Source organism: Oncorhynchus nerka, linkage group LG12 (assembly GCF_034236695.1).
Source record: "Oncorhynchus nerka isolate Pitt River linkage group LG12, Oner_Uvic_2.0, whole genome shotgun sequence".
NCBI lineage: Eukaryota > Metazoa > Chordata > Actinopteri > Salmoniformes > Salmonidae > Oncorhynchus > Oncorhynchus nerka.
In genome coordinates this window covers 50,683,703-50,706,243 of record NC_088407.1, presented here as the reverse complement: position 1 = coordinate 50,706,243, position 22,541 = coordinate 50,683,703, and the positions used below count along the sequence as shown (strand labels likewise).

At 42.3% G+C, this 22,541-nt stretch overlaps 1 protein-coding gene across 1 annotated transcript in view; it reads left to right on the top strand.

Annotated features, from left to right (window-relative positions):
• The first annotated feature begins 13,509 nt into the window (after positions 1-13,509).
• Positions 13,510-22,541, top strand: part of mboat2a (membrane bound O-acyltransferase domain containing 2a) — a 103,293-nt gene continuing 94,261 nt past the window's right edge. Inside the window, exon 1 of the mRNA XM_029675072.2 lies at positions 13,510-13,906. Coding sequence (XP_029530932.2) covers positions 13,634-13,906 — 273 coding nt within the window. The 5' untranslated portion in view covers positions 13,510-13,633. The remainder of the gene's footprint in view (positions 13,907-22,541) is intronic.

The window sequence follows — 22,541 nt, the reverse complement described above, 5'->3', positions numbered from 1 at the left end:
GAACCCTCACAAAAACAATCCAGAATAGTCAGCAGGAGATGCTTCTTTGAGTAAGTAAGGACAATTAAGGGAAGGTAAGGTGCATCCTTAAATGTGGGTCTGCTCACACACATCCACTCCCCTCCCTCCCAGTCCGCATGTATTGTGAGCCCACCCTGCAGGGCTTGCTAGTGGTAAAGTTGTTGCTGCGGTGGTCAGTATGTCCTCTCCTACCCAGGGGTATCAGGATAATGAGGACATGTTTTCTGGGGTGGGATGGCTTGGTTTGACACGTTCTCTTTTCCCCCATTCCTCCAGGGCATGAATACAGATTCACACACGGCGGCAACAGCAACAGCAACAGCAACAGCAACAGCAACTGCAATGCAATGAGTCTGAGAATATGCTGTTCCTCTGCTCTGGCAAGGAGAGGAATGGCTTCCAGGAAAAACGAGATTACAGCACAGGCGGTTGTTGTTCCTTAGTTGGGGAGGATGGGCTCTTAGTAATAGCTGGGACGGATGTAAATGGAACGCTGTCAAACACTTCAAACGCATGGTTTCCATGGTTTCCATGTGTTGGACGCCACTCCATTCACTCCATTCCAGCCATTATTATGAGCCGTCCTCCCCTCGGCAGCCTCATGTGACGTACAGGCATTTGTTTTGTTCTTGAATTAACAAGGCCATTTCTAGGGTGAAAGAAGGAAGGAGGGAGGGAGGGATGGAAGAAGGATGGAGAGGGAGAAAGGGAGGGAAAGAGACACAGACAGACAGACAGACAGACAGACAGACAGACAGACAGACAGACAGACAGACAGACAGACAGACAGACAGACAGACAGAGAGAGAGAGAGAGAGAGAGAGAGAGCGAGCGAGGGGGGAGACGAGGTCAGGCTCAAGGAGAGTGAATGCTGACTGTCCCTCCCTTCTGCCTACTGCGGGCAGCTAACAAACAAAGAGCTTAAAGGGGTTCATTTTTCTTTCACAAAAATAGATGGTGGTGTATGCGTTTAAACAATCTCTTTTCAAATGTGCTGTTGGTGTGGGAAAATCACAGCTCTGTCTCTAGCCTGGGCCAGTGTGGGGCTGATTTGTAGCATGTGGTATCTTCTCTCCTTCCTCTGGTTGTCAAACGCCACAATGAGCTCAACACACTGAGTGTATTACTAGGCAAGCATACTATATTTGCCATCTGTTATTTCATAGCGTTACGTTGGAATCGATATTTGGACACACAGCGTGTTTTCATCACTTAATAAACCAGTGGCCTCAATGTAATCTGGGACCTCATTGACTGGACGACGTCGCCCAGATGAGAGACCTAATTGGCTCCCGCTGGTCAGACAAAATAGCCCATCTAATGATTGTATTGTACTCCTCCTGAAGAAGAAATCCCCTGGAGATGAAAGGACTATTAGAGTGATCAGACAGTGTTTGCTCAGTAGAAATACACTGAGTGTACAAAACATTAGGAACACCTTATTGAGTTGTACCCCATTTTGCCCTCAGAACAGCCTTAATTAGTTGGGACATGGACTCTACAAGGTGTTGAAAGCGCTCCACAGGGATGCTGTCCCATGTTGACTCCAATGCTTCCCACAGTTGTGTCAAGTTGGCTGGATGTCCTTTGGGAGGTGGACACCTCTTCATGCACATGGGAAACAGCTGAGTGTTGAAAAACTCAGCAGGGTTGCAGCTCTTGACACACTCAAACAGGTGTGCCTGGCACCTACTACCATACCCCGTTCAAAGGCACTTACATCTTTTGTCTTGCCCTTTCACCCTCTGAATGGCACACATACACAATCCATGTCAACAATTGTCTCAAGGCTTAAAAATCCTTCTTTAACCTGCCTCCTCCCCCTTCATCTACACCGATTGAAGTGGATTTAACAGCTGACATCAGTGTACGCAGACATTGTTCGTGGAAAATTGGAGGATGAAGGATGGATGATGGAGGAAGAGCAAATTGTCATACTGTATCATGATTTTCAGACATGAGGAGTTGCAGACTGACGCAAAATGAACAACGTGTCCATCTCTGTGGCATAGTCCTGTTCTATTCTGAGACCTGGTACAGTGAGTGACCTCTGGCCGACATTTGTGTCCGACACAAAGACACTTCCTGTCTCATCCCTAAAAAAAAGAAAGTTTCCCTGGAGAGGCCGGGTCGGCCTGGAAATCCCTCTTTTCTTTTTTCCTCACTCTCTTTTTTCACTTTTTCTTTACTATATTAGGAATGCGAGCTGAATGACCCTGTCCTTCATTTTAGGGTCAGTGGAGGCACTGTGTAACAGATGTAATTCACAGCGAATGAAGGAATGTATTTGGGCATTCTTGTCTTATAGTAATAGTAGAATTAGGGTCAGGTCTATTATTGGATTTTTTCGCAAGTCAGTAGACAAAAATATTGTATTGCACGCTAGAATTGTAAACGCTTAGTATCGGTTTTGTTTGTGATTCAGTGACCGGCAATAAATGCAAGAAGCTTTCTCTCTCTCTCACACACACACGCACACGCACACGCACACACGCACACGCACACAAACACACTACCCCACCAACACAAACTCTGTGAAGGCCCTCAGACTGTCATTGTCAGGGCTGTTTATCCCAGGCGGTGCGTCAGTGTCTCTATCTATTGTAGAAATGAGGATCTGAGTAGGATCTTACTAAAAGCCAGTCATCACTCGTACATGTACTTCTCTGTCCTTTAAAGCTCTCGCCGGACTCTCCTCTCTCACCACACACTCAAACTCTATAGGCCCCTGGGTGGGGTGTTTAAAAAGACACAATGCAGCATTGATGAAGGTTTGTGTTGTGGAGCTTGGGGGATGTTGCCATGGTGATGCCAACTCAAAGAACCTGGTCTCTGTGTGTCTCTCTGTGTTGCAGGATATAATTGGCAGCCAGGGTTCTCAAGATAGAACCACACAAAACAACAACAGAATGGGCAGTAATAATAAATGTGTGTGAGGTGGCTGTGTCATGAAGACATCTTTTAATTCATGTTTAATTGTGATTATGAAAGGCCTGTTGAACATAAAGGGTATTTAGAAGCAGATGTCGGCATCTGGGAGAAGAAACCAGATGGAATCCAGTGGGTTTCTATATTAATAAATTATCAAGGCACTTAAATGAGTCAAAAATACTTTACACCAAGATCTGCCCAGAGGATTTGAATGAGAATGTGAAAATGTGAGATGGGGTGTTGAAAAAGAATATCTCCTTGTACAAATTAACAATTTATATTCAGAACACAACGTCTGCGTTTAAACAGGAAGCCCAATTGTACCCTAGTACTTTATATATTCCTGTTGATACCTCAACACTAATACAATTCAGCATGTTTTATTAAGTCAATATACAGTACATCAAAGTATGCCCACCCTCGTCCTACTTGATAATGACATGAGGTTTTATGTAGGCTAGATTTGATAGACTCTGCATTCTACTGTTACACTTCTCTCAGACCTGCAGTGAACCTGATAGATAGACCCCGATGGCTAAATAATTTAGTAACCTCTCCCTCTGACTTACTGGGAATGTGGATTTTCACACACTCACAAACTCTGGACAAACTCACATTGAGATAGGAACTCTTTTCTCACGTACATATACACCCCCCCCCCACACACACACACACACACACACATACACAAGGGAGCTGGTGGGAGGAGCTATAGGAGGACGAGCACATTGTAAAGACTGGAATGGTATAAATGGAACGGTATCAAACACATCAAAGATATGGAAACTGCTTCATTTATTCCATTCAGCCATTACAATGAGCCCATCCTCCGATAGGTCCTAACACCAGCCTCCTCTGACACACACACACACACACACACACACACACACACACTGAATAAGGTTGCGTTCCCCTGCTCAGACATGGCATGCATCAACCAATGGTTGCGTTCCCCTGCTCATCGACTGACAGATTGCTATAACGTATGATGTGGTTAGCTGATACAGAAATACCTATCCAGGTGTTGTGAGCCGTAAGCAATGCCTGAGCAGAGGAACCGGCCCATAATCTGCTGAGTTACTGGCCCAGTATTTAGACCTCCCCCCTCTTCTTCCTCCCTCAATCCTCACCTCTCTCCACCACTCATTCTGCAGTTGGCCTCCGTGTGCCTGTACGTATGCAAAGCAGGTGTGCCTTCAGTGGTAACCCCTAGCAACTGAGGCATATATTTACTTAGAACATCAACGTCACTGATGTCATGGACAACTAAAATATGTTTGTACCTCCTTGGTGGAGTACACGGGAAACAGATTCAGATGCCATGTGGTGTGATTACAGTAATATGACAATAATATGGGCATAGGGATGCCAATCATGCTGTACCAGTCTGGCTCACTTCCACAATGATGAGAATATACAGGATGGAATGATGTTCCAAGCTGTTTGAGTTAAGCTTACACAGATGATACTGTGCATTACAGGGTGTTCAGTATTCTGTATTCTGCTTGTACTGGGGAAGCCATATGTTCAGTGGGTGAAAAGGTGTTTGTCCAAATTGGTCAGACATTATAACATCACAATACATAGTCTACAACACATTTGGCTACATAATCGCTCAATTATCCATTTATAGGAAGAAGTGTGCCTCTTGACTTAAGTCTTAAGTCATCCTTAAAGCATTCTTGGCCATCTTGAAGGCAGCCGTTGCCCTTTTTATCCGAAGTGCATCTGTATGGACGCTATTCACCGTTCCCTCATGACGAAACAAAACAACACATACCACTGATCTGTGGGTTTCTCAGTTTCAGGTCATTGGTCTACAAACTAGGATCATAGACTGTGAGGATGAGTGTGTGTGTGTGTGGGGGGGGGGGTGATTCTGTCTGGTTTGTTAGCTTAAGGCTACAACAGGTTTTAACTGTTATACTGTGGTGTGATTTTTTTAAACATGATGTAGTACCCACAAAACACCAGTCTCAACGTCAACAGTGAAGAGGCGACTCCGGGATGTTGGCCTTCTAGGCAGAGTTCCTCTGTCCAGTGTCTGTGTTCTTTTGCCCATCTCTAATCTTTTCTTTTTATTCACCAGTCTGAGATGTGGCTTTTTCTTTGCAAATCTGCCTAGAAGGCCAGAATCCTGGAGTCGCCTCTTCACTGTTGACATTGAGACTGGTGTTTTGCGGGTACTATTTAATGAAGCTGACAGTTGAGGACTTGTGAGGTGTCTGTTTGTGCACCGGGGCCTCCCACTCCTCTTCCTATTCCTATGTTAGGGCCAGTTTGCGCTGTTCTGTGAAGGGAGTAGTACACAGCGTTGTACGAGATCTTCAGTTTCTTGGCAATTTCTCGCATGGAATAGCCTTCATTTCTCAGAACAAGAATAGATTGACGAGTTTCAGAAGAAAGGTCTTGTTCCTGACCATTTTGAGCCTGTAATCGAACCTACAAATGCTGATGCTCAACTAGTCTAAAGAAGGCCAGTTTTATTGCTTCTTTAATCAGATTTCAGCTGTGCTAACATAATTGGGAAAGGGTTTTCTAATGATCAATAAGCCTTTTAAAATTATACATTTGGATTAGTTAACACAACATGCCATTGGAACACAGGAGTGATGGTTCCTGATAATGGGCCTCTGTACGCCTATGTAGATATTCCATAAAAAAATCTGCCATTTCCAGCTACAATAGTCATTTACAACATTAACAATGTCTACACTGTATTTCTGATAAATTTGATGTTATTTTAATGGACAAAAAAAAAAGTGCTTTTCTTTCAAAAACAAGGACATTTCTAAGTGACCCCAAACTTTTGAAAGGTAGTGTACCTTTTGCTGATGAACAAAGAACGCAAGTAGCACTGTTCCTTCCTGATGGGAAAATCTAGAATGGTGCCTCTGAAACAGATCACTATCCCCGGGATGGAGCTGATGTCAGTCACAGTCAAAGTTGACAAGATTCTGAGGCAAGAACTGCAAGTCCCGATCAACGAATCTGTCTTCTGGACAGAGAGCACCACGTTGCTGAAGTACATTGAGATTGAAACTGCGCATTTCAGGATCTTCGCGGCCAACAGGATCGCTGCTATCCGCGAGGCTACAGAACCAAATCAGTGGAGGAATGTCAACACCTCAGTGAACCCGGCGGATCGAGCCTCAAGACGGTGCGAGACATCAACAAGAGTGACGACTGGATACAGTTTGACCCTGAGAAGCAGAAGCAGCACATGCAGAAATAGACAACAACACTGGATTAGAAAGCACTTACAGTGGAAGAGTTGGCCCAAGATGAGATTGAGCTAATACGCTTCAACCAGAGACAGACGTATCCAGAAGAAATGAACGCGTTGCAGAAAGAAAACACAAATGAATAGAAGTAGTCACATTTACAGGTTGGATCCTATTCTGCAAGGTGGAGTACTGAGAGTAGATGGACAGCTGAGTAAATCTGCTAAGCAAGAGGAGGCTATACACCCAGATATTCTGTCTAAGGACCTTTGAGTTGCCACTCTCATTCTAAAAACGCGTTCACAGAGATGTTGGACACTGGACAGAACCGCATGCTCGTGAAGATGCGACAGATGTATTGGTTTTCCCCAACACTAACTCAACAGTGAGAAGAATCCTCTCTGCAGAAGCCAAAGCTTAAGAGCATAAAATGGCAGACCTGCCAGAAGACCGCTTGTTACCAGACAAGCCCACCTAAGCTCTGTCCTCTACAAGAAGCAGCGTGAGAGCTCACTAAAAAAACAAGTTCATAATTGACAGAAGAAAAATACAATTGAGAACACAAGACCAGGTGTTTAGTTTTGATTTATTTAGAGTTTCATGGCTCTAGTCTAAAGTTAATTTTAAGTGATTGGTATGCTCCCCGCCTAGACAATTTGGGGCTGTAATGTCTGCTTCCAACTCACACTCTCAAACACGTAGATCCCCTGAACGCAGTTCACTTTCCAGCTCACACTCTCAAACGAATAGATCCCCTGAATGCAGCTCACTCTCCAGATCCCAATCACCTGAATTCTGATCACCTGTTCACACACATGTATGTCATTATCACACACTGTTTAGTTCAGTTCTTTGCACCCCATCATTGTGAGGTATTGTTTGTTTTGGTGACACTTCTAGTCGGAGCGCTGGGTTTCCTGTCATTTAATCCTCTGATAGTTTTTGCCTGCCTCAAGAACGATGCCTTTTCCCTGCCTGTACTTTAGCCTATCGGATTTCCTGTAATTGACCTATTCCCTGATCTTCCGGACTACGTTACTAGCCTTTTCCCTGCCTGTACTTTTGCCTTTTTGCACCCTCTGTGTATGACCTCCTGCCTGCCCATGGACCCAGCTAGCTGCCTCCTCCTGTGGTCCTTTACAAAGAAACACCTGCTGCGCCCTGCGCTTGAAACCAGATCTCTGTCTCCCATCATGTTCATTACAGGGGCCGGAAATGTAAGAGCCATAATATAGAAAAGAGCATCTTATAATATCCACGTTAATATAATATTATTATTTGTGTACTTATTTGCATATTTGTTAATATTGTGAATATGTATCGATTTGGAACATTTCATTTTGATATTAGCAAAGAACTCCCCCCCCCCCCCATTAGAAAAGTAGAATCATCCATTAGTTTAGTCCATGTGACTTCGTGTCTGATGTCACCGCAGTAGGCAAGAAGGAGTCTATGGAGCACAGATTGAGGTTTTAAATACATATAAAAAAGGTCTGACAGACTTTTACATAACAACTAGAAAGCATTGTATGACGTCAACAAACATGCTGGCAATTAGCTTAGCATTAGCTCAACCTTTATAAAACGTTATTTACACACATCATATGTGTCCATTACAATCTATACAAGAAATCAGAATGCATGATTTGTCACCAGTACTTGAAAATGAGAATAAAACAGGAAATACATTATGCTCCATACATACAGTTGAAGTCGGAAGTTTACAAACACTGAGGTTGGAGTCATTAACACTCATTTTTCAACCACTCCACAAATTTCTTGTTAACAAACTATAGTTTTGGTAAGTCAGTTAGGACATCTACTTTGTGCATGACACAAGTAATTTTTCTAACAATTGTTTACAGACAGATTATTTCACTCATCATTCACAATATCACAGTTCCAGTGGGTCAGAAGTTTACATACACTAAGTTGACTGTGCCTTTAAACAGCTTGGAAATTCCAGAAAATGATATCAAATCAAATCCAATGTATTAATATAGTCCTTCTTACATCAGCTGATATCTCAAAGTGTTGTACAGACACCCAGCCTAAAACCCCAAACAGCTAGCAATGCATGTGTAGAAGCACGGGGGCTAGGAAAAACTCCCCAGAAAGGCTAAAACCTAGGAAGAAACCCAGAGAGGAACCAGGCTATGAGGGGTGGCCAGTCCTCTTCTGGCTGTGCCTGGTGGAGATTATAACAGAACATGGCCAAGATGTTCAAATGTTCATAAATGCCTACTTCTGTTTTTTCCAGCTTTCGGATATCCCCTTTTATCTGGTTTTCCCATTTTTTATTTTTTTATTTTTAGAAAAACAAAAACATTTGATTTACTGAGTTCACAACAATGCTTAAACCACATCAGGGGATAACTTTCTAGGTCTGGGAAAAATCATGTTCATTTCAGTCTATTTAAACAGACCCCATTTTAAAGGAAACAAGCACTCAGATCAGGTGTGGCCAATTAGTGGTCAAGGCCAACACATTTAAGCGTTTTCTTGATGCTGAGAACTGAATGTATATGTTTTTAAATAGCATTCTTGGAACGTTACTAAAGTTCTCTTGTGATTGTTATGGAAAGTTTTCTTCATGTTCTGATCATTTTGATCTAACTGATGTTAAAGAGATTGAACGGTACTTTGGCGACTATTAAGTCTTTTTTTAAAGCTCCCGCTTTGGGCTGGATGTGTCAATGTGTAGATCATACATGCAGAATCTATGAGCATAAATACTGTCCCCATGTGTGCCAGTCCCCTAGTATTTCGAGTTTCAGACAGCAAGCTTCAGCCCCTTACCATTTGAGTGAAAGCTAGCAAAAGGTCTGCCCAGTTATTCAATAATATTGCAGGGTGGGCCAAAGGCTTAGTGGACACAGGCAGAGTGAGGGAGAGAGAGAGACGTGGTGCTAACATCTGCACATACAGTACCAGTCAAAAGTTTGGACTCATTCCATTCCTTGATGACAGCTTTGCACACTTGGCATTCTCTCAACTAGCTTCATGAGGAATGCTTTTCAACAGTCTTGAAGGAGTTCCCACATATGCTGAGCACTTGTTGGCTGCCTTTCTTTCACTCTGTGGTCCAACTCATCCAGAACCATCTTTATTAGGTTGAGGTCAGGTGATTGTGGAGGCCATGTCATCTGATGCAGCACTCCATCACTCTTCTTCTTGGTCAAATAGCACTTACACAGCCTGGATGTGTGTTTTGGGTCATTGTCTTGTTGAAAAACAAATGATAGTCTCACTAAGTACAAACCAGATGGGATGGCGTATCGCTGCAGAATGCTGTGGTAGCCATGTTGGTTAAGTGTGCCTTGAATTCTAAATGAATTACAAACAGTGTCACCAGCAAAGCACCACCACACCATCACACCACCTCCTCCTTGCTTCACGGGGGGAACCACACATGCGGAGATTATCCGTTCACCTATTCTGCGTCTCACAAAGACACGGTGGTTGGAACCAAAAATCTTTGGACAGATTTCCACCGCTCTAATTTCCATTGCTCGTGTTTCTTGGCCCAAGCAAGTCTCTTCTTATTATTGGTGTCCTTCATTAGTGGTTTCTTTCAGCAATTCAACCATGAAGGCCTGATTCTCGCAGTCTCCTCTGATAGTTGATGTTGAGATGTGTCTGTTACTTGAACTCTGTGAAGCATTTATTTGGGCTGCAATCTGAGGTGCAGAGGATAATGAACTTATCCTCTACAGCAGAGGTCTGGATCTTCCTTTCCTGTAGTGGTCCTCATGAGATCCAGTTTCATCAATGTAAAAAAAATGTCAAGTTCTTTGAAAGTTTTTTCAAGTGCAGTCCCAAAAAGCATCAAACGCTATAGTGAAACTGACTCTCATTAGGATCGACACAGCAAAGGAAGACCCAGAGTTACCACTGACCTTCATGTCCTAAAGTAATGATGGACTGTAGTTTCTCTTTGCTTATTTGTGCTGTTCTTGCCAGAATATGGACTTGGTCTTTTACCAAATAGTGCTATCTTCTGTATACCACCCATACCTTGTCACAACACAACTGATTGTCTCAAATGCATTAAGAAGGAAAGAAATTCCACAAATTAACTTTTAACAAGGCACACCTGTTAATTGAAATGCATTTCAGGTGACTACCTCATAAAGCTGGTTGAGAGAATGCCAAGAGTGTGCAAAGCTGTCATCAAGGCAAAGGGTGGTTACTTTGAATAATATAAAATGTCAAATATATTTTGATTTGTTTAACACTTTTTTGTTTACTACATGATTCCATATGTGTTATTTCATAGTTTTGATGTCTTCACTATTGTAGTTAAATAGTTAAAATATAGAAAACCCCTGGAATGAGTAGGTATTTCCAAACTTTTGACTGGTACTGTATGTGATGTAGTACGCAATTTTTGGGAAGCACTTTTGGCTCATGAATGCTACTTTCAAACCTACTGGCTGAAATTATACAAAAGTTCAACAGAAGATCTTTCATGTGTAGAATAATTTTTTATTTTTTTATATATTTTTTTACTGTCCCACAATATTGGCAGGAATTGACAAAAGAGAATCATACATTCTCTGAATATTCTGAGAAGCGCTTAAGTCAAACCATTTTTTGAGAACGTTCCCAGAATGTTGTAAGAATACGACATTAAATAGAAGCACATGGGAACTTTTGTGGAATTTTCTGCGGAAGTACTGAAATTCCAGCAGAAGAATGCTGTTTTTTTTTTTTACATTCTCTGAACAATTTGAGAACATTAACAAAAATGTAATTAAATGTAACCATGTTTGAACTTTTAGCAAGCATTCTGTTAAAGCCATGAAATACCAATGTGCTGACAATGTTCCAACGCCAAGCAACTATCCCGTACCATTCCCAAAAAGTTGAGGGAATGTAGTGTGCAAAATAATTATAGGACAATCATGCGCTCAACAAGCTCCAAGGAACATATGGTTCTCAGATGGTTATGTGCTTGCTGGGAAGAGAGATTTTTTTTATCCACCTCTGCACTGCCATGATGATGTCCTGGCAACACATTAGTAATTGCTTGTAAGTAGTGCCCCCTATTGGATTTCTATATCAGTACACAACTGAAATGTGGCAAGTATTGCTGTTCCGAGTTTCAAGTTTTAATGTCACATGCAAAAGAGTGAAATGCCTTTCTTGCAAACTCAGAACCCAACAATGCAATAATCAATAACTATGTATTACTAGAAAGAAATGAGAAATAAGAATAAGACATTTGAAATCACAATAAAGTCCGTAAGCATTCTATACACAGGAAACGTTTAAATAGTAATTCCAATACAATATTTACATGTGCAGGGATACTGGAGTGATGGAGGTAGATATGTATAGGGGTAAGGTGACAGGGATACTGGAGTGATGGAGGTAGATATGTATAGGGGTAAGGTGACAGGGATACTGGAGTGATGGAGGTAGATATGTATAGGGGTAAGGTGACAGGGATACTGGAGTGATGGAGGTAGATATGTATAGGGGTAAGGTGACAGGGATACTGGAGTGATGGAGGTAGATATGTATAGGGGTAAGGTGACAGGGATACTGGAGTGATGGAGGTAGATATGTATAGGGGTAAGGTGACAGGGATACTGGAGTGATGGAGGTAGATATGTATAGGGGTAAGGTGACAGGGATACTGGAGTGATGGAGGTAGATATGTATAGGGGTAAGGTGACAGGGATACTGGAGTGATGGAGGTAGGTATGTATAGGGGTAAGGGGACTAGACAACAGGATATACAGTAGCATCATGTTAAATGTCTTGTCTTAGAAATATTAAGTCTCATAATTTGCTTAGCGCTCAAGCTACATTGTAATATGTATTATTGTGGAACTACCCTTTGCCAAGTTGAATGAAAAATAACTACACTATACCAATGAGGATCTCACTATGACCGATTTCAGTTGAAAACTCAAAATGTCTTAAGATATTAAGAGAAGAATGAACCTGGAGACCACTTAAAATTCTCCCTTCTACTTGCAACTCCATCATGCCTGTCAGAACACCACAGTCAAGGGGATTTTTCTCAACTGGCGACTGGCGTGCTGCTACAAATTAGTGTGTCTCATAGGGCTGTGTCCAGAGGAGGGGGGTGCAGTCTGTATAAGCAGCATGACATACTTCCTTGTCAAATGTCAATCATTCCTGTTGCTGTCAGTTGGACATGTATCCACTAGTACAGAGGAAAGTGGAGAAATACATAATTCATAGATTATAATTAAGGTCGTAATTGCCTTTTTAATATGTCATTTCTAAGTAACCCACATACCTGGTCATTTCTGTATCATAAAACTAAGTGCTACCAGAGAGTCTGAGTATCTTCTTTCAATCCTACTTGAACTGGTGAAAAATATATATAAATACCCATATCACCTTGTCAGCCAAAAATAATAGTTCAAATTACATACAATTCATCAGAAACAAATTTGTGATAACCCCGTTAGACGATATTGTTGTTTTCAGTGAGGGTCCAATTATAAACACTTACACAGTTTATGGGGAGAGCATCACTGGGCAGAATGCAATTTAATTATGGTATATAAGGTGAATGTGCCATATGTGATGTGCAATGCAGGCATATTTGTCAGCATTGTTGCAATGTATTGATTTGGGTTTTTTTTGTCTAAAAATTGCCACCAGATGGAAATCACGCACTGAATATGTAGTTTACACTCACATAAAGCAGTAGCAGTTGAAATGTTCAATTTAGCATGATTTCATCCTGGAGACGAAACAGATTGCAAATAAGTAAATGAAACCAGTTTTGGCAGGTTTCATATGGTCATCCAAAAATTCAACCAAGCTCAATGGGACAGCAACAGAGGGGAAGATACACAGTAAAAACATTTCCCTGATACTGTAACAGACATTTTAATAATGTTTGTGAAATTGTTCTGCTGAACGTTCATCCTTACGGCAAAAAAAAATGGAACGCTGTACTCAAAACAACTCAAGACTCGGAAATGTCACACTCGGAAACTCTTCATAGAAAAATTAGCCGCTTTCAAGACAACTACGGAACTTCCAAGTAGTCTTGAAAGGACCAATGAACTCCGAGTGTCATGCTTGGAAAGTATCGGAATAAACCAATAAGAAGCTCTATGCAGAAATCGTTCGCATATAGAGGTGTCTTGAAAGCACAATTTCTCTTCTTCTTCTGGGTTTGACGGCGGTTGGTATCCAATATGTTGCATTATCGACCCCAACTGGACTATAATATACATCCATTATACTTTTTGTTAGAAAAGGGGGAAAAGGATAAAAACATGCATATTCTCTTCTCCAAAGTGGAATGCCACATATGTGCACGCGGAGGAGTCCACGTGAGATATCGACAGCATTTGATTCGTTTGGGGGGAAAAAATGAACATCATCGTTTCTGCTCCATCCACATAAATCTGATTGGTCACTTAGAAACACTTTCCCCACACCATAGGCCCAGAGATGTCATGGGAGGGGCTGGGAATATATCCCTCCGCCCACACTGTCTTTGTTGTCGTTGGTACTGTGGCTTTTGGTGGTGTTGTAACGCAGAAGACGACCATCTAGCCTGGTACCCCTTTCGCAGTAGCGAAAGCACTTTCTCAGCGGAGGAGAGTGAATCTGCGACGGGGAGCACGGATTCACGGACTTCAATCATGGCTACCGAAACGACATCGTCCTGTACTGGCTCCAATTTACTGCAGCCCATAAGCGAGATAATCAATCTTCCGCTAGACCAGGTAAAAGTGGTGCATTTTAAATAGGTTTCTCCTTGCCATTGACTTGTTACTGTAGGATGCATGTTTTCTGAAGGAAGTGGCGAGCTTCGCTACGTTGTAGCTAACCTTTGGATCAGAATGCCGTCTAGTTTTCGAGAGCTACATTGTAGCCTGCTCGCTGAAATAACCTGATTGAATGCTGTCTAAATCAGAAAGTCAGAGACTTAATTCACTGGAGACTGTTGCATTACAGTAACCTTTCTTAGACCTACTAATATTCTTTACATTTATGAAGCGGTTGGAGAATAGGTTAGCTTTACCTCGCGCATTACTGAATGTGTTGGATTGTCAACTGTATAATAATGTTACATTAATTCAACACTATTTCCAGTTTGGCTGCGTCAGTGTTGCAAAACTTGTAGCTTAACCACTCCAAATTTTTTTCAAGCAGACAGCTGGTCTACAAATGAAAAATCCTCTCAAGCCCGAGTAGGCCTGATTCGTCATCCCTTTAATCAATTAAATTGATGCAATGTCTCCTGGCTAATCGCTTCTCATTTTAATGCGATTAGACTACCACCATTCGTGTCAAAATGCTGACGTAGCCCACCAATTGTGTAACAAGGTGTGGTCCATTGATAACTATTGCAATATGGGCCAATCAATCAAACAATATGAGTAGTTTTGACGTTTTACTCAAACACACGCACACACTAACAGCGGGCCTCACTGCTCCTTGATGGTGCTGCTTGCTCGTCACAAAGGAGGGGGGGTTAAAATCAAAAGGGAACAGTCAGTATCTGGTGTGGCCACCAGCTGCATTAAGTACTGCAGTGCATCTCCTCCTTTTGGACTGCACCATATTTGACAGTTCTTACTGTGAGATGTTACCCCACTCTTCCCCCAAGGCACCTGTAAGTTCCTGGACAGTTTGGGGGGGAATGGCCTTTACCCTCACCCTCTGATCCAACAGGTCCCAGACGTGCTCAATGGGATTGTGATCCGGGCTCTTCGCTGGCCATGGCAGAACACTGACATTCCTGTCCTGCAGGAAATCACACACAGAACAAGCAGTATGGCTGGTGGCATTGTCATGCTGGAGGGTCATGTCAGGATGGGCCTGCAGGGAGGGTACCACATAAAGGAGTAGGATGTCTTCCCTGTAACGCACAGCGTTGAGATTGCCTGCAATGACAACAAGCTCAGTCCGAAGATGCTGTGACACACCGCCCCAGTCCATAACGGACCCTCCTCCTCCAAATCGATCCAGCTCTAGAGTACATGCCTCGGAGTAACGCTCATTCCTTTGATGATAAACTTGAATCCAACCATCACCCCTGGTGAGACAAAACCATGACTCGTCAGTGAAGAGCACTTTTTGCCAGTTCTGTCTGGTCCAGCGACAGTGGGTTTGTGCCCATAGTTGTTGCTGGTGATGTCAGGTGAGGACCTGCCTTATAACAGGCCTACAAGCTCTGTCCAGCATCTTTCAGCCTATTGCGGACAGTCTGAGCACTGATGGAGGGATTGTGTGTTCCTGGTGTAACTCGGGCAGTTGTTGTTGCCGTCATGTACCTGTCCCGCAGGTGTGATGTTCAGAGGTACCAATCCTGTGCAGGTGTTGTTACACGTGGTCTGCCACTATGAGGACGATCAGCTGTCTGTCCTGTCTCCCTGTCTTAGGCGTCTCACAGTACAGACATTGCAATTTATTTCCCTGGCCACATCTGCAGTCCTCACGCCTCCTTGCAGCATAACTAAGGCATGTTCGTGTAGATGAGCAGGGACCCTGGACATCTTTCTTTTGGTGTTTTTCAGTCAGTAGAAAGGCCTCTTTAGTGTCCTAAGTTTTCATAACTGTGACCTTAATTGCCTACCTTCTGTAAGCTGTTAGTGTCTTAACGACCGTTCCACAGGTGCATGTTCATTAATTGTTTAAGGTTAATTGAACAAGCATGGGAAACGGTGTTTAAACCCTTTAGCCTGCTGGATAAATTGTAAGCAGTCACTAGGTAATAACTGCTTCAGAACCCATCCACCTGGAAAAAAAACACCACGTTGGTCCCTCCAAACAGCACCCTCTTGTTTCTAATGGTCAACTTTCATCTGTTTCATTTCGGTATTGTAGCACATTTTATGTTTGGACAGTAAACCAATTTTGTTTCAAAGCTTAATATGAACACTTGTCGTGTCCTGTCGCTATCACTGTAATTGTCCTCGGCAACGGAGCAGCTGTGGGAAAATGGATTTGGTCTCACTCTCTTTTTCGCAGCTGTTTCGTCCATTTTGACACACTGCTTGTTTGCTCTCAGCTTTTATACCACCTCTGGTGGAAAGATCTATGGATGTTTTCGCAACCACCTGCATTTCATGGAGCCCGTATATTCTTTCTTGTCTCTAATCTCTTTGGGATAGCACATTTACAAACGAGGAGACGAGTAATTCTGCTCACACTTTTTTTTAGATTTAGATTTTATTTTTTAACCTCAGTTCCACTCACCAGGGAGAAATAGGCTACCTTAGGACTCATTCTGACATTCCCTATGGAACTACAGGGAGCTTTGTCCTGGCCTAGTTAAAAACCTTCAGGTCGTGGGAGTTTACCTGCAAAGAGCATGAGTGGAATCTGCCAACAGATTGTCCATTAGGTGAAGAGAGTTTGGCCATTACAGTTTCAACCAAAAGGCAAGACCACATCATGAAATGGAATACAGGGAGGAACATGGTGTCCTTCTCTAAAGTTGGTAATTCTCCACATTTAAAAATATGTCACCTTTTATTTAACTAGGCAGAACAATGTATTTTTATTTACAATTACGGCCTAGGAACACTGTGTTAACTGCCTTGTTCAGGGGCAGAACGACAGATTTTTATTTTATTATTATTATTATTTTATTTTTTTAATCTTTGGGATTCGATCCAGCAACCTTTCAGTTACATGCCCAACGCTCTAACCACTAGGCTACCTGCTGCCCCAAAACCTATGTCTGGTGGTTTATATTACCTCAGATGTCTAAGGCCCAAATATTCATAGTCTCTTGATCTACTACTCCCTCCTGCATGTGCATACAGGAATGTTCCTGAAATTGCTACCTCGGTTTCAGCCTCACACGGCTAGTATTCAGTTGGTAGCTATGAAAATGGAAAGCTTGACAACCTATGGCTCATTACCTCCTCTTTGAGAGGTCGCTTTGTGACCCATGTTTTCTACTTAACCTAACTCGCATAATGGGGTTGGGTGTGGCAGTGTGATGCCTGTAAGTGCCAGTCACCACCCTGAATATAGCCTTGCATGCCCTCATGGGTAGGGAAAAAGGAGAGGTTTGTACTTGCGTGCCTGTGCACATGTATGGGCACTATGTTCCCTATGGGACTGGGCACCGGGCTGGCCTGTGTTGGGTCTATAATGGGAGTACTGTTCTCTTGGTGTAGACCTACTGTGATATTGTCCCTCCACATGCACTGCCTTGCCCTTTTTTTTCTTCTGTTCACACCTTTCACTCACACGGTGGTGGGGGCACTCCCAGTGATGGTTTTGGAACCTTTCGTGTGAACATCAGGGAAGTGTAATCATGACACAGTCAGTTCAGAAGTTGCAGAGAATGCTCAGTGTCAGTTGACTGCCATACAGCAAAGTGCATAGAGCTGCCATAATTGTTAACACGACAGCTTTTGTTAAAGATCTTTTTTTTTTTATTTACTATATCAACCCTTCCATGTATGATGGAACATGATTGTTGAAAGTAGTGGAAAATGTGGACCCTGAAGTCCTTAACCACAGTACAAGGCCAGACTTAAAGGCTTTTGTTAGCTCTCATATTACTCTGCCCAGCCTATTGTTGTTCAAAGCCTCAGCAGAACGTCAACGCTCCAAGGCAGTGCTCTACTCTTAAGACTTCATAGCATATCAATGCTCAGCCTGAACTTGACGCCGCAACCATACTTTTCTTCTGCAGCAAAGCACGCAATGTACCAGTGATGCTTCATATTGTATGTTGCTGCTGTGCTTGTCATGGGCCTACTGTGTTGTCACTTCCCTCTGGTTTGTACAGTAATTGAGGAAGGATGGTTGCAAGTCCCTTAGCCACCCAGTGATTGCTCTGGCAGTGCAAGGCTGAACTCTGATTTCTCAGTGGAGGCCCATTCCCTTCCACTCTCTCTAATTGGTGCACCTCAAGGGAGTGTATTTGTTACAATATTATTTGTTTTGTGGCTGCTTACTTGCTGCATACGTACCCAAGCACTGATGAACCAGTGTTATTTCTTCAGGCATATGGGTAGTGTTGGTCATAACAAAAGAGCTTTACAGTCTTTAGAAGTTAGATGGTCTAACTAATAGCCCAAATCTTAACCTCTACGGGATTGGTGCCCTCCACCCACGGAACGGTTGAGCTAACGTAGGCTAATGTGATTAGCATGAGGTTATAAGTAACAAGAAAATTTCCCAGGACATACACATATCTGATATGGGCAGGAAGCTTAAATTCTTGTTGATCTAACTGCATGGTCCAATTTACAGTAGCTATTACAGTGAAATAATACCATGCTATTGAGGAGAGTGCACAGTTATGAACTTGAAGATGTATTAATAAACCAATTAGGCACATTTTGAACAATTTGAACAGAAATGCAATGGTTCATTGATGCAATGGTTCATTGATGCAATGGTTAATTGAATCAGTCTAAAACTTTGGTCACTAGATGGCAGTGTATGTGCAATCTAAATTGTGCATAACCTGGAATAGTACATTATGGCTTTTCTTTCATGATGGAGCAGCTCTGTGTTATTCTCCTACATTCATTTCACATTTCCACAAATGTCAGTTTCCTTTCAAATGGTATCAAGAATATGCATATCCTTGCGTCGGGTCCTGAGCTACAGGCAGTTAGATTTGGGTATGTCATTTTAGACGAAAAAGGGATCGATCCCTTTTTAACATGTCCCAGGACCTGCATTCATTTGGTTTAATTCTAATATTGAATTAGTGTTCACTAGACGCTTAAACTCTTTAGGGTATGTGGGACTACGCTTTATGGCGAAAGCATACCTTACAATTATTTGAGAACATAGCCCAGCAGACAAATCATTACAAACCGTAACCAGCCAAGTAGAAATCGAGAAAATTAATCACTTACCTTTGCTGATCTTCATATGTTTGCACTCAAGACAAGCATTTATTCAATAAATGTTCCTTTTTTGTTGGATTTAAAGTCTCTTTTTATATCCGAAAACCTCAGTTTTGTTCGTTTTCTTCAGTAATCCACAGGCTCAAACTCAGTCAAAACAGGCAGACAAAAGAAAATTCAAATTGTGTCCGTAAAGTTCATAGAAACATGTCAAATTATGTTAATATTCAATCCTCAGGTTGTTTTTAGCCTAGATAATTGATAATATTTCAACCGGACAATAACGTTGTCAAAATATAAAAGGTAAACAAGAAAGGCACTCCCTCTGGCCGCGCGCATGAAAAAGCTCTGACACAGCAGGGTCCACTCATTCTGACTGCTCTTACTCCCTCATTTTTCAGAATACAAGCCTGAAACAATTTCTAAAGACTGTTGACATCTAGTGGAAGGTATAAGGACTCAAATTGCAGTTCCAAGTCGATGGATACTGTAATGGCATTAAACTACAAAAACAAATCCATTCAGGAAGTAGGATTTTTTTTCTTCTCAGGTTTTCGCCTGCCAAATCAGTTCTGTTATACTCAGACATTTTAACAGTTTTGGGAATTTTAGAGTTTTCTGTCCAAATCTACTAATTATATGCTTATCCCATCTTCTGGGCCTTAGTAGAAGGCAGTTTAATTTGGGCATGCTTTTCATCCAAAATTCCAAATGCTGCCCCTACCCTAGAGAAGTTAAACACTATCAACTGTTAAATTGAGATGTGTTTACATTTTCAGTAAATCAATGCAAACTTTGTAGAACTACAAAAAGGAGCAGGCACCTCCCTCCAAACCCTCTCAGTATTACTCCAAACCCTCTCGCTATTAGTGCTCATTACTCCAAACCCTCTCAGTATTACATTATCCCAACATTTCTCAGTATTACTGGTCATTACTCCAAACCCTCTGTGAATTTCTGGTCACTACTCCAAAGGCCAATCACTCTTTTTATTGCTCTCAGAGCAGTCAGATTTGGCTCAAATGAGCTGTATTGATCAGATTTGGGCCCGTTCCGTAAGAGGGAGAATTTTTGATCTTGTGTCGGAACTCATTGGTCGGTGCTTGTTTCCTGACTTGGTGATTCTGCTTATATACTACCTTTTTTGAAAGGTCGAACTGACCAGAAAAACTGACTGGATGTTCTCCAGCTAGAGTAACTTTTTTTCGTTCAGGCCTAGATTTAGACTGTAGTCTTAGTGCCTTTTTAGTCAACTCTCATCAGCAAAGAAACTGTTTTGCTGTGATAACTGTGGATTAACATGACCTATATTATATGAACTTAGTGGTTTGTTTATTCCTTCCACCATTATTGTAGCTCAACAACCTGGTTTCAGAGCATTTTGTATTATTCTGTACATAAATCCGAGACACTCCATTTAGTATGGTATGTGTTCATTTGAGGATGTCCATCACTCATTTCGTATGCTATGTTACGAATTACAATTTGCAAAATGTAATCTGTTAAGAATTCTAGCTAGGTGGCTAAAGTTAGCTAGGTTAGGAGTTAAGGTTAGGTTTCCCAAATCAAAGTTTTTGTCACCTGTGCCGAATACAACCGGTGTAGACCTTAAAGTGAAATTCTTACTTTACAGGCACTAACCAACAGTGCAATCTTTAAGTTAAAGGTATTAGATGAACAATAGATAAGTAAAGAAATGAAAATAGTCCGGGTAGCCATTTGATTACCTGTTCAGGAGTCTTAAGGATAAAAGCTGTTGAGAAGACTTTTGGTCCTAGTCTTGGCGCTCCGGTACCGCTTGCCATGCGGCTGTAGAGAGAACACTCTATGGCTGGGGTATTTGACCATTTTTAGGGCCTTCCTCTGACACCGCAGGTGTAAAAAGAGGTCCAGGATGGCAGGCAGCTTAGCCCCGGTGATGTACTGGGCCGTACGCACTACCCTCTGTAGTGCCTTGCGGTCAGAGGACGAGCAGTTGCCGTACCAGGCCGTACCAGGCAGTGATGTTGCAGCTGTAGAACCTTTTGAGGATCTCAGGACCCATGCCAAATATTTTCAGTCTCCTGAGGCGGGTTAGGCTTTGTCGTGCCCTCTTCACGACTGTCTTGGTGTGTTTGGACCATTCTAGTTTGTTGTTGTGGACACCAAGGAACTTGAAGCTCTCAACCTGCTCCACTCTCCGTCCATTAGAGTGGGGGCGTGCTCGGTCCTCCTTTTCCTGTAGTCCACAATCCTCTCCTTTGTCTTGGTTACGTTGAGGGAAAGGTTGTTCTTTATTTAACATTTTTTACCTCCCTTTTTCTCCCCAATTTCGTGGTATCCAATTGTTAATAGTTAATATCTCATCACTACAACTCCTGTACGGGCTCTGGAGAGACGAAGGTCGAAAGTAATGCGTCCTCCGAAACACAACCCAACCAAGCCGCACTGCTTAACACAGCGCGCATCCAACCCGGAAGCCAGCCACACCAATGTGTCCGAGGAAACACTGTGCACCTGGCGACCTTGGTTAGCGTGCACTGCGCCCGGCCCACCACAGGAGGAAACTGGTACAAAAGTATCTATCCACAGTAAAAGGAGTCCTATATCGACATAACCTGAAAGGCCGCTCAGCAAGGAAGAAGCCAGTTCTCCAAATTGCCATTAAAAAGCCAGACTACAGTTTGCAACTGCACATGGGCCCAAAGATTGAACTTTTTGGAGAAATGTCCTCTGGTCTGATGAAACAAAAATAGAACTGTTTGACCATCAGTCAGGAGGGACTGGTGCACCTCACAAAATGGATTGCAATCATGAGGGAGGAATATTATGTGGATATATTGAAGCAACATCTCAAGACATACTTCCATACCCCAAGCATACTTCCAAAGTTGTGGCAAAATGGCTTAAGGACAACAAAGTCAAGGTATTGGAGTGGCCAGCACAAAGCCCTGACCTCAATCCTATAGAAAATGTGTGGGCAGAACTGAAAAAGCGTGTGCGAGCAAGGAGGCCTACAAAATCTGACCCAGTTACACCAGCACTGTCAGGAGGAATGGGCCAACATTCACCCAACTTATTGTGGGAAGCTTGTGGAAGGCTACCCAAAATGTTTGACCCAAGTTAAACCATTTAAAAGCAATGCTACCAAATACTAATTGAGTGTATGTAAACTTCTGACCCACTGGGAATGTGATGAAAGAAATAAAAGCTGAAATAAATCATTCTTTCATGCTGACATTTCACATTCTTAAAATGAAGTGGTGATCCCAACTGACCTAAGACTGGGAATATTTACTAGGATTAAATGTCAGAAATTGTGAAACTAAGGTGTATGTAAACTTCTGACCTCAACTGTACATACGGTGTGCTACAGTAGAAACAACACGATATACAGAAACTATATAATGATAACATATTAAGGCACTCATCTTGATAGGAATGCACACATGTCCAAAGTTGTTGTAATTATTAAGGAAAACCACAATGAAGGCAATGGGAGCACCAGCTGGAGAATGTGCCAGGGGGACAGTTTGTTCATGTTTTGTTC